This window comes from Rhinatrema bivittatum, chromosome 3 (assembly GCF_901001135.1).
Source record: "Rhinatrema bivittatum chromosome 3, aRhiBiv1.1, whole genome shotgun sequence".
Taxonomy (NCBI): domain Eukaryota; kingdom Metazoa; phylum Chordata; class Amphibia; order Gymnophiona; family Rhinatrematidae; genus Rhinatrema; species Rhinatrema bivittatum.
The window spans coordinates 271,322,901-271,335,479 of record NC_042617.1 but is presented as its reverse complement, the minus strand read 5'-3'; the positions used below and the strand labels follow the sequence as shown (position 1 = coordinate 271,335,479).

At 47.3% G+C, this 12,579-nt stretch overlaps 1 protein-coding gene across 2 annotated transcripts in view; it reads left to right on the top strand.

Moving 5' to 3' along the window:
• Positions 1-12,579, top strand: part of NCKAP5L (NCK associated protein 5 like) — a 127,991-nt gene that overhangs the window by 65,756 nt on the left and 49,656 nt on the right. For both annotated transcript variants that reach the window (XM_029594618.1, XM_029594616.1), the window contains exon 7: positions 1,729-4,985. In XM_029594618.1, the coding sequence (XP_029450478.1) occupies positions 1,729-4,985 (3,257 nt within the window). The remainder of the gene's footprint in view (positions 1-1,728; positions 4,986-12,579) is intronic.

The following is a 12,579-nucleotide window of genomic DNA, read 5'->3' as shown; positions in this document are numbered from 1 at the left end:
CTCAAGCGGGGGAGGGTCCTGGGCTTCCTGTTAGCTGCCGGGTTCTAAACTGGAGGAATAAAATAAAGGACCTTGCCGCATCGCTGCTGCCGCACGGGAGAAAGGGAAGCCCGAGGCTGGTTGAGGAAGTAAAGCCGGCACCGCAGAGAACAGTAAAAGCACTTTGCTCCCTAGCCATACATCTGTCTCATCTTCTTCCTCATGGCTTATCACACAGGCTTCCTAATTGGAAATGAAGCTTACACGGGGGAAGGAAGAAGAGGCGGCAGCTGTGTGTGTGTGTGTGTGTGTGTGTGTGGGGGGTGGAGGGCCCCCAAGGAAGCACAGCGCATTCGCTGTTTTCCCGTGGCGCCAGACCCTCTCTGCTCTTAGTCTTGAGGCCGACTACTTCTCCCGAGTCTCGCTGCTTCCATGCTCGTGGCCTGCTGTATTCTTCTCTCCAGTTGTCATGGGAGAGAGGCCGAGACTAAGGAGATGGGGAGCAGAGAGTGGAGATGGAGAAGAAAGGGGTGATGCGGGAAGAAGTGGGAACGAGCTCAAGAGAAGGGGAATGTGAAAGGTTGGTTAATGGGGGGGAGATTAGGAGGTGAAAGGAATGATGGGGAGAAACAATAGAAAGGGAAGACAGAAGGATGGGGGGAGGTGTGAGGGGGGAAAGAGGTAGGGGGAAAGGGAAGTGGAATACTGAGGGGCGTAGGGGAAAATAATTGAATTGGAAAGGAAGATTGAGGGAGGGCTGGGAACCAGCAAAAAGAACCCAGAGCAGAGCTCAGGTGGGGGTCAACTGGAGAAGAGATGAATGGTGGGAAGTGTAAGAATCCTTATGGTCTGAAAGGGATTCCTCCTTGGGGTAAAGCAGAGAGAGAGATGTGATGGAATGCAACTAGAGAGATGAATGAAGGGAGGCTAGCATAGAAGGAAAGAGAAAATGGTAAGGAGAACCAACACAGTAAGTTAGAAAACAAGATGAAAGCAGAGGAGAGACCAGGAAGAAGGGGGTGGGGGGAATCCTTACAATTAAGGTAGAGAAAAAAAAAAGGAAAGTATAGCATTTGTTGTTTACATTTTGAACTTTGGCTAACCAAGGGGGCCATACAAGACATGTCAAACCCTTGAAAGGGAACCTCTCTCCCAGGGGTTGCAAACACCGGCTGGCCCAGGAAGCAGAAACTTGGCCCTGCCACTGAGCCACCAGTACTTGCCAGAATGGATCGTGAGATGTGCTGATAAGTCTCAGCCCTCTCTCAGAGGTGGTGAAGAGGTGAAAGCGTGCTGGGGGTTTCGCAGTAGTATGAGACCGTCCCAGCTTCACAAAAGGGAAACGACCAGAAGCCTGCGTGGAGGGAGAGTCTGAGGAAAGGGCAATGGCTTCCTGACTTGTGTGCAGTGGGTCAGACAGACTGTTTACTACCGGCTGTGAAATGGTATTCTCTGTTGGTCCTGGCCCTATAGAAAAATCAGCTGGGCCTCAGAGTAGGTGACAACTGGAAAAGATTAATACAGGAAGATAGAGATCAGAATTTGTAATTTGGGACTGTGCATGCTCTCCCATACTACTGAATACACCCACCAACCTAGCACACCATCATGCTCTCTTTCTCAATTCAAGTTCCTTGGGCCTCTGTTTTGTTTTTTTCTTCCCTTCCATGCCCTGTAGTCTCATTATCCTCCTCTGTCCTGACTATCTTACCATATTCATTTTTTTTTTTTTTTTTTTTTTTTTCATAGGTGAGTCCCGAGAGGCAGCAAATGGGCACTGTGAGCGTGAACACCCCATCTCCGTCCATGGAAGCTCTGTCTCCCTTCCTTAAAAAGAAAGCACAAATCCTGGCGGTCTTACGGAAGCTGGAGGAGATGGATCCTCTTGTGGTCTGCCCCCGGTCCAACCCTGGCCAGTGCTTTTCAGCACACAACTGTCAGAGCATCAGGAACAGTTGCTCCCTGAAATATAAACAAGATGGAGGCACAAGGCATGAACCTGGCTCCCCGGAGTGCCTTAATGGGGAGGGCTTCCTACCAGCAGGGATTCAGGTTCCAGAGTATGAGCCGTGGACTGCCTGTCTCCTGTTGGCACAGAGTGGCTTGGAAGACCTTTTGAAGTGGAAGCCTGCCTGCAGTGACTCTTCGGGCGCCTTCCGAGAGGAGGAGGACCTGGAAGAGACCATGGCTCTCGTGCAGGAAGGCTGCAGGGATCTGGATGGGGCTGAGGCGGAGCTGTTGTCTTCCCGCTGCTGCCAGGGGAAGTCTACTGGCAGCTCCTCCTCCTCTTCTGATGACAACTGTGAAGTAGGAGAAGCAAACCTCTTGGAAAAATGCCCTCCCGATTCGCTTCTGAGCATGATTGCAGAGGAGAAGATGGCCTTTGGCCAGCTCCTGCAGGACACGGAGTCGTATCTGTACTCTGTCATGAAAGAAAGGAATGGGGACCAGGCCATCTCCATCTTGTGTGAGGAGAGTCAAGGCTTTGGTGGGAAGAGGGGGCCTGACAAAGGGGTTCCGAAAGTTGGACTTACAGAGCCAGGATCAGCTCCAGTGAGTGAGTCACTAGGGGGAGAGATGCTGAGAGAGACATCTCAAGCGGAGAAATACAAGCACAGCAGGACAGCCGACTGTTATAGCCAGAGTGCTGAGGAGTTATTGCACCATAACACTGAAGATAAAGTACAGGAAATGGCCACTAGTGAGGACTTTGATGTTTGGAAGGATGCAGAGAAAACTGTACTTGACTCTACCTCAGACTGTAGCCCTACAGCGAAATGCAGGGTTAATGCTCTTGCTCAGTCATCCATGGACAGACAGACTCTTTTTAGCCTGTACGTTTCGAGTGATTCTTTAAATGCACAGCAGGAAGTAGGGGAATCCACCTCAACAAATATCACAGAGAAAACTGTGCATAGTTTTCCTGTGTGCTCTTCTCAGGTCAAGAATGAGCTGCAGATGAGTCCTAGCTCCATAGTGGACTCTGAAGACCGCAGGGCCCCTCAGATTCCTTCACCATCCAAATTCCTGAAACTGCTCAAAATCCCCACTGGGGGGGAGAGAACCCAGAGTCCAAACCATCTTCGACTTAGCCCCCAGCTCACAAGAAGTTCCAAGATACCATGTAGAAACAACTATGAGGTTTATCACTCACCCTTGCTGCGCAGAAAGGCAGCAGTGACCGAGCAGGTTCCAGAGGGGACAAGCAAGAACGAGTCTCTTTATGGAATCCCATCGCTGCTTGTTCCAGTGCATTCAGAGGTTGGCTTTGGAAACAGCAACAGTTCCTCTGGCAAAGTTAACAGGCACTCGGTATCTGAGATTGCCAATGCTGGAGCACATGACTTGAGGTCCTTTGGCCAAGAAGCCCAGAGTTTCCAAAAAGCACCTAATTATGAGAATGTCTGTTATGCCATTGATTCAATCCATTCATCAGCTGAGCTGGATCCATCTAAGCATTTTCTGCTCCCAGCTCATGCAGGAAATCAGACATCTCAAGATAAAGTAGACGCTTCTGAGCTGATGGAGTCTGTGTGCCACTCAAGGGCAGCAGGCATAGGGGCACCGCCCCAGACCACCTTGCTTTCAGATGGTGCAAGCTCTAGCTGTTCTCAGGCTCTCTGTTTATATTCTAACACAAAAGATAAACAGAAGGAAAAGTTCACTTCAGAGCCGAAGGAGAAGAGCTTTGAGTCTCCTCAAGTACTACAGAGGAGTAGTGGGAGTGCCTCAACACCCAAAAAGCTGGGAGGCATTACGGGAAAGAAGCAGGGGGAGCCTCCTGGACACCTCCCTTTCAGAGAACGCCTTACAGCATTAGGGAAACTGAAAAGCTCAGAAAGCCCCCTCCAAGGTGCAGAGCGAAAGGAAACCCCATGTGGAGAGAAAGAGGTGTCTCCAGTGAAAACGAATTTGGAGAGAAACCGGGTCAGTGTGAAGCAATGCGAAATTAATGAAGGATATGTAGCTAGCATGCTCTTAAACTCTGAAGCATCTGAGACTAGAGAGCCCCCCAAATGGTCACCAGGTGTGAATAGCCTGAAGCATCAGGAGCGCTGCTTCTCTGGAGACATTGGGGTGAAATGCTACCACTCAAACTCTGTTGGGTCCAAGTTAGAGACAGAGAATTACTCTTCGAAAATCTACATTGTCAAAGGGGAGTCATCTAGAAACAAGATAACTGGGGCCTTCTGCTCACCTGGGTCCCAAGTATCTCGCACATCTGCCAAGTTTCCAGCTACTCCCAGCTTTTGCAAGAACCCTAAAAGCCCTCATGGAAGCCCTACTAAATTGCCCTCTAAATCTCCCACCAAGGCTTCAGTCAAGGGTGGTGTGTCCCGGCCTCTGAGTGATGAGATGAGGTCCTGCACGCGAACAGGAGGGCCCATGCCTCCTTCCACCCAGGAAGAGAAGTTGAAGGTACAGCAGCCAAATACTAGCAGAAAAAGTGCTATCTGCTCAGAGTACTCTTGTCAAGGCTTTTCCAGGACATCGCCCAAAGCTAAGAATACAGAAAACGTGCCTTTGAGCTCTATGCTTCACTCTGCCATAGAAGAGAAGGTGATGAAGGGTATCAAGGAAAACATGTTAAGGCTGCAGGAGCAAGACAAGGTACCAGTGACTGAAGGGAAGCAGAAGGCCTCCAGTAGCATCGCCAGCTGGTTTGGACTCAAGAAAAGTAAACTGCCCGCACTAAGCCGGCGGCCTGATGTCTTCAAAACCAAAGATGAGAAAAGGGAGTGGAGTGTAGGTGCATCACCCTTAAGAAAAGAAGTCAAGATGGCCACCAAGAAGATGGAGGCAGAAAGCTTGAATATCTCCATGCTGATGGAAAAGGCAGAGGACTTGCGCAAGGCGCTTGAGGAAGAGAAGGCTTATATGAATGGCATTTCTCGAGAGAAATCCCGGGGGATCACGTGTGATGTGGAACAGACGCAAAATGAGCTCAGAGTTACATACTCCAAAGAAGCAAGGCCGGACAGCTTCATGCAGCAGCTTCTGAACAGGTGAGAACAGCAGTCTCCTCAACCACTAGAGAGAGAAGCGGTGGCATTTGGTTTAAAAGGTTAAGTCTTTACCTTACTGTTCCTGTGTGATTTCTAAAGGAGAGGGGGATACCTTGTGATGGGTTGTTAGGAAGCATTTCTGTTCAGTGGGAAGTGGAAGTTGAGTTGAGTGGGATACCCAGGAGTGGGAAAACACTGGTTAGGAAAAGATCATTAGGAATGATGGAGAGATGTTGTAGGAAAGCTAGCACAGCACAGCTGGGGTTTGACTGCAGAAAGATGAAAAAAAGACCCAAATGATTTCACTTTTTCAGAATGAGAAGGCTTTTTCAGATTGCTCTGTGAGATTTAGCTATATATACTAAAAAGAAATTTGGTATCACTATTGAAATGCTGTATTTTGTGTGTTAGTTTTATTTAGCTTACCTTCTGTTCTGTCAAAAGATTATTAATCCTTCAGGTTTGATTGTTTGGGAAGCTGCCACATTGGGGCAATTTGTTTATGGAAAAGGAAGGTTAAAAAATATCTATTGAACTTCAGTAAATTATATTCATTGAGTTAAAAACATTTTCTGGATCCCTGGAAGGTAATCTAAGTCACCTAGACTCTGAGATTTTTCTAATTTCATCAGATTTGAGTAACCAGTGATGGCTGTAACATCCAGTAACTTATCTGGCTTTATTTTTAAATATTTTCTGAAGTGGTTAGAACCAATTGCACAGCATAATATGCATCTGAACCACTCTGCATAAAATCTTTCCTCTTAAATTGCCTCCTGTCTTGCCCAAATGGCAGACTCTTTCCTAGCATCAGAACCGGGAGTGGAAAGCCTTGGTCAGCTCCTTGGATTTGTCCCAGCAAAAGTGTCCCAATCTCTCTTCCTCTAAAGTAGTTGCTGCAGTGAATGACAAATTAGATCCCATCCTGGGGTCTGTGAAGCTATCACAGAGTCCACGAGAGAGAAGAAAAATAAGTGTAAAAGGCTGTACTTCTGGGAGAGACAGTGATGGCAGGAACAGCAACTACAAGAGGGGCAAGGAGATCAGGGGCAGTGCTGGCTCATATGGACCAGGAAATATATGGAAGCTGGCTCACTTCCCAGCTTGGGCTCCTTTACAAACCTGCTTGCCAGTGTTACCATACTTGGCCTAGGACCAGCCCATAAGAACATAAGATTTGCATACTAGGTCAGACCAAAGGTCCATCAAGCCCAGTATCCTGTTTCCAGCAGTGGCCAATCCAGGTCACAAGTGCTTGGCAGGATCCCAACAGGTTGATAGACTCTGATTCTTATCCCAGGGGTAAACAGTGGATTTCCCTAAATCCACCTTAATAATGATTTATGGACTTTTTCCTCCAAGGACAAGCAGGATGCTAGTCATCACACACGGATGGCATCATCAGATGGAAAACTTATGTCAAAGTTTGTAGAACTTTGACTAGGCACACTGAGCATGCCCTATACCACATGTCCACACGGGGTCCCTCTCCAGTCATTTTCTATGGAGCTGTAAGCCTCACGGTGTGTAGTGAACTCACTTTTGACTATTTTTGGTCTTGTGGAAACTTCCTTTTTCTCACGTTTTTGCGGGTGTTTTCCATGTTATTCTGTCACCGGGTCCCTCTCAGTGCCTTCCCATAATGTTCCCATTCAGGGTTTTCGGCGATTCTGGGTTGTTTCCTTTCATGGTCTATTGCCCGTAGTGGCAGTGCCTCAATGCCCACTGGTTGTCGACACTCTCCGCCATCATTTTCAGTTCCCTGAACGTACCCAGATCAATCCAGACAGCTGGGTTTTGCCTCCCTTCCAGCAGATGGAGACAGAGAAGAACTTTGAGAGTGCCCTCTCATAACCTGGTGTGCTACCTTGGAGCTAGTCCCGTGGGTCTTTACGCATATGAGACCTCTGCAAGCCGCGTTGATAGCCTGCTGGAATCTGCTGTCGGAACAGTTCCATCTTCCACTACCGCTTACAGCCATGCCATGCCAGTCCAGTCTGTCGTGGTGGCTTGCCCACGGCCATCTAGAGCGCGGGGTGAGTCTGGAGGTCCCCCGGTGGATGGTGGTGATGACCGCCAGTCTGTCTGGCTGGGGGGCAGTGTGTTAGTCCCGAGCGGTTCAGGGCTGGTAGTCACTGGTGGAGATGACTTGGTTGATCAATCACCTAGAGGCAAGGGCTGATCGGGTGTTGGAGAGCTTCCTCCCCCTACTGCGCAATCAGGCAGTCATGGTATTGTTGGACAATGCGATGACCGTGGCCTATATCAACAGGCAAGGAGGCACCAAGAGTCATCCTGTAGCTCTCGAAGCGGCGATGCTATTGTCCTGGGCGGAATAGAATTTTTAGATGTTGGCGGCTTCTCACATAGCGGGATTGGCCAATGTGTAAGCGGACTTCCTCAGCTGACAGCAGTTAGACCCAGGAGAATGGGAGCTGTCTGAAATGGCCATGCATCTGATCTGTAGCAGATGGGGTGAACCTCGTGGACCTGATGGCAACCCACTCAAATGCCAAAGCTCCATACTTCTTCAGTCGCAGAAGGCATTACGGCATGGAGGGAGTCAACGCCTTGGTGGTCCCTTGGCCAGTTGACATTCTCCTCTACGTGTTTCCTCCTTGGCTGCTAGTGGACAAGATAATCCGGAGGATAGAGCTTCACCCAGAATGAGTGATTCTCGTGGCTCCCAAGTGGCCTCGAAGGCCTTGGTTCGTGGACCTCATGAATCTGGCTTTGGATGAGCCCCTGCGGCTGGGCCATCTTCCCAATCTCCTGCAGCAGGGCCCTGTATTTTTCGATCAGGCGGATCGCTTTTGTCTTGCGCCTTGGCTTTTGAGAGGAAACAGTTAAGGAAGAAGGGCTACCCAGAGGCAGTTATATCTACCCTGCTGCGGGCTCTGAAATCAACAATGTCACAAGCATATGCTCGTGTCTGGAAGGTCTTCCAAGTCCTGGTGTCAACCTCAGAGGGTACATCCTTGACGAGCATTGGTGACCCTCGTTCTTTCCTTTCTGCAGGATGGCCTTGACAAAGGGCTGTCTTACAATTCCCTGAAGGTTCAGGTTTTGGCTCTGGGATGTTTGAGGGGCCCTATCCAGGGTTCTTCCCTGGTGACTCATCTGGATGTGGTGTGCTTCCTCAGAGGAGTCAAACACTTGTGCCCACCAACTCGGTCTCTGTCCCTCATGGAATCTAAACTTGGTGCTCTGTGCATTGTACAAATCCCTGTTCGAGCCCCTGAAGAAAGCCACTTTGAAAGATCTACCACTGAAAGTTTTTTTTGGGCTATTTGCTCTGCCAGGAGGGTGTTGGAGCTTCAGGCCTTATCCTGCAGGGAGCCTTTTCTCCACATCTCTGATTCTGGAGTTTCGCTACTCACAGTTCCATCCTTTTTACCTAAGGTGGTCTCAGCTTTTCATCTGAACCTATCCATGGAGCTTCTAGCCTTTTCGGACACACAACTGAAGGATCCTCAGGTGAAGGAGCTGAGGCGGCTGGATGTTCGCAGGGCCTTGTTGCTCTATCTAGAGGCTACCAATGGTTTCCAATTGTCAGATCACCTGTTTGTGCTGTGGCACGGTCCGAAGAGAGGCCAGAAGGTGACCAAAACTACTATCGCTCATTGGCTGAAGGAGGCTATTTCGTCGGCATATATATGTCATGGTCGATCAGTCCCGGATGGGCTAAAAGCTCACTCCTCCAGGGCGCAGGCGGCCTCATATGCAGAATGTCAGCTGGTCTCCCCGCAGGAGATCTGCAGGACGGCTACCTGGAAGTCTCTACACACCTTTTCCAGACACTACCGTTTGGACATCCAGGATTCAGATGCCGGCAATTTCAGTGCCAGTGTCATTCAAGTGGGGCTCTCGCAGTCCTGCTATGTCATTTCCTAATGTTTTTGATACATATTCTTTGTCCTCCCCCCATGTTTTTTTTATTTGAGGACTAATACAGATGTTTCTTTTAAAATTATTACTCTTGTATTTGGTTTTCACATCTGTTTCCTTTACAAAGTGGAATTCTTTGTTATAATTTAAATTTGAATAAATAAAGAATTAAAAAAATTGCCCCCAAGGCCTGTTTTGGGGTAATGTATCAGGAGGAACTGCTAGCTGAGCTCTCCTCCCTCTTAATGGCCAGGGTGGTTGAGCCTGTACTACCAGGGCAAAGAGGGTGGGGATTCTACTCTTACTGATTCCAAAGAGAACAGGAGAACTCCCATCCTAGACCTAAAGGCCTTGAACAAGTTTCTAAAAGAAAATTTCAAGATGGTTTCCCTGGGCACCTTGATCCCCCTTTTACAAGACGAGGACTGGCTATGCTCCCTCAATCTAAAGGACGCATGCTCTCACATCGCGATCTTCCCCAGTCACAGGAAGTATCTCTGATTTGTGGTGGGGAAATAGCACTTCCAGTACTAGGTGTTGCCATTTGGGCTAGCATCAGCCCTACAAGCCTTCACAAAATGCTTGGTTGTGGTGATGGACCTCCACAGCCTCAGAGTGCATATTTTCCTGTATCTGGACGAATGGCTGGTCAAGAGCACATTTCAGGAGTCACTAGGGTTCGTTATCAACTACTCTAAGTCTGTCACTTCAGTTGGACTTCAAAGGAGCCCTGCTAGACACAGCTCAGGCCAAGGCTTTTCTGTCTCGTCAGAGGGCCGTCATCTTGACTATCATCGCAGCAGAGATTCAACAGAGCCAGTAGGTGTCAGCCTGGCACATGTTGGGCCATATGGCCGTAACTGTCCATGTCACTCGTTTGGCATATTTACACATGCACAGATCCCAATGGACCCTGAGGTCGCATTGGCGCCAGACCTCTCAGGACCTCCAGGATTGCATCTGAGTCAACCAATCTCTCCGAGACCCATTGTCCTGGTGGCAGGTATTTTAAAATTGAAACGGGGGATCTCTTTTCGATATCCCTCTACCCAAATTGTTCTAACCACAGATGCATCCACCCTGGGATGATGAGCTCATGTAGATGGGCTCAGTACCCAAGGTTTCTGGTCCGCTGAGGAATGCGCTTGTCAAATCAACATCCTGGAGCTTCGGGCAGTCGGGTACATGCTATGGGGTTTCAGAGATCTGCTGTCCAACAAAGTTGTCCTGATCCAAGCCTATAACCAGGTAGCCATGTGATATGTCAAAAGCAGGGAGCCACGGGATCGTACCTCCTGTGTCAGGAAGCAGTCCAGATCTGGTCGTGGGCCCTGTCCCATGGGATGGTGCTCAGGGCCATGTGTCTGGCCAGGACAGAGAATGTGGTAGCAGACAGGCTCAGTCAAGTCTTCAGACACTAGAAATGGTCTCTGGGCCAGGGGATAGTGAATTGGATATTCCGCCTCTGGGCAAACAAAAAGGACATAGTTCTGTTTGTGTGCCCTTGCAACAGGAAGGTGCCTCGGTTCTGCTCCTTGTACAGGTTAGTCACCAAACCAGCCTCTGTCACCCTTGCCCGTCATTGGGGCAATGGTCTTCTTTACGTGTATCCTCCAATTCCCTTAGTGGTGAAAACTGTCGAAGCTTTGCGAGGACAAAGGGACTATGATCCTCATAGCCCCTCACTGGTTGGGACAGGCCTGGTTTTCACTTCTACAGGAGTTGTCCATCCGGAGACCGATCAGTCTAGGGATTTCTCCAGCTTTCATCAAGCAAGATCAAGGCGGTTTGCGGCATCCCAATTTCCAGCCCCTGTTGCTCAAAGCCTGGATGTTGAAAGAATGTGTCTCTGGTCCAGGTGGCTTTTAGAAAGCCGCCCTATAGACTGAAGTGGAGGAGGTTTTCTTTGTGGTGTGAGCAAAAGGTCCTAAATCCATTCTCCTGCCCCACACAGAAACTGTTTGATTACCTTCTATACCTATCGGAAGCTGTCTTAAAAACCATCTCTGTTAGAGTCCATCTCGGTGCAATTGGTGCATACCACCAAGGTATAGATGCTTATAGCTAGGGATTCACCCATATGTGAAGACTACTATCCTGCTTGTCCTCAGAGAAAGCAGAATAGCTTACCTGTAACAGGTGTTCTCTGAGGACAGCAGGATTTTTGTCCTCACAAAACCTGCCCGCCACCCTGCGGAGTTGGGTTTCTCTTATATTTTGTTCTAATTATAATTCTGTTACAAGACTGGAGAGGGGCCTCACATGGACAGGTGGTGTAGGGCATGCTGGGCATGCTCAGTGTGCCTAGAAACTTTGACATATGTTTTCTGCATTGGGGCTCCATCTGATGTCACCCATGTGTGAGTACTGAGTACTAACATCCTGCTATCTGCGGAGAACACCTGTTACGGGTAAGCAACTCTGCTTTCTACCAGGAATTTGTCCAAACCTTTTTTTTTTTTTTTTTTTTTAAACCCAGCTACATTAACAGCTTTTACTATATTCTCCAATAACAAATTCCAGATTTTAATTATGTATTGAGTAAAACATGTTTTCTCCTATGTGACTTAAATAAATATATTACCTAGTAACTTCATTGTGTGTTCCCTAGTCTGTGTATTTTTTGAAAGAGTAAACAACAAATTCATATATACACTCCCCTCAGCTTAAGAACCCTAACCTAACCTCTTTAGCACTTCTCATAGGGGAATTGTTCCATCCCCTTTTGGTTGTACATTTTCTAATCCTGCTATATCTTTTTGTTGAGATGCGGTGACCAGGATTGCACCATAGAGTGATAAGAGGCATTATTGCATTCTGTTTTATTCTCCATTCCTTTCCTAATAATTTGTAGGATTCTATTTGCTTTCTTGGCAGCTGCCATACCCTGAGCAGAGGATTTCAACATATCCACTATGAAAACTAATTCCTTTTTTCATGGATGGTGATTCCGTATGTGGAAACTTGCATTGTGTAGATATAGTTTGGTCGCTTTTCCCTATGTATGTCAGTTTGCATTTGTCTATATTAAATGCTAACTTCCATTTGGATGCTCATTTTCCCAATCTCTCAATGTCCTCTTGCAATTTCTGATAATCCTCTTGTGATCTAACAACTTTGAATAATTTTGTATCAGCAAATTTGATCACTTTACGCATTGTTCCCATAGCTAGGTTATTTATAAATGTTAAAAAGCACTGGTCCCAATACAGATTCCCAGGGCACTCCATTATTCAACTTTCTCCAATGAAAAAATTGATCATTTAGCTCTATTCGGTGTTCCTTCTTCAACTAGTTCTCAGTTCACAGTAGAACATTGCCTACTATCCCTTGACTTTTTAATTTCATCAATAGTTTTGATTTCATTAATAGTTTTGAATGATTGCTTTTCTTGTAATTTTTATTTGATAGTTGTTTTAGCTTATGAATGCTCTTTTTGTAGCCCGCCTCAATTGATGGGAGAGTGTGGGAAATAAATCCCATTAAATAAATAGAGATACTTTTTCAAGTACTTTCTGAAAATTGAGAGACACTATATCAACTGGCTCACTTTATCCAAATGCTTATTCACACCTTAAAAAAATGTAGTAGATTTGTGAAACAAGATTTCCCTTGGCTAAATCCATATTGGCTTTGTCAATTAAAATGACTATATATATTCAGTAATTTTGTTCTTTTCAACCATTTTTCCTGTCACCAGTGTCAG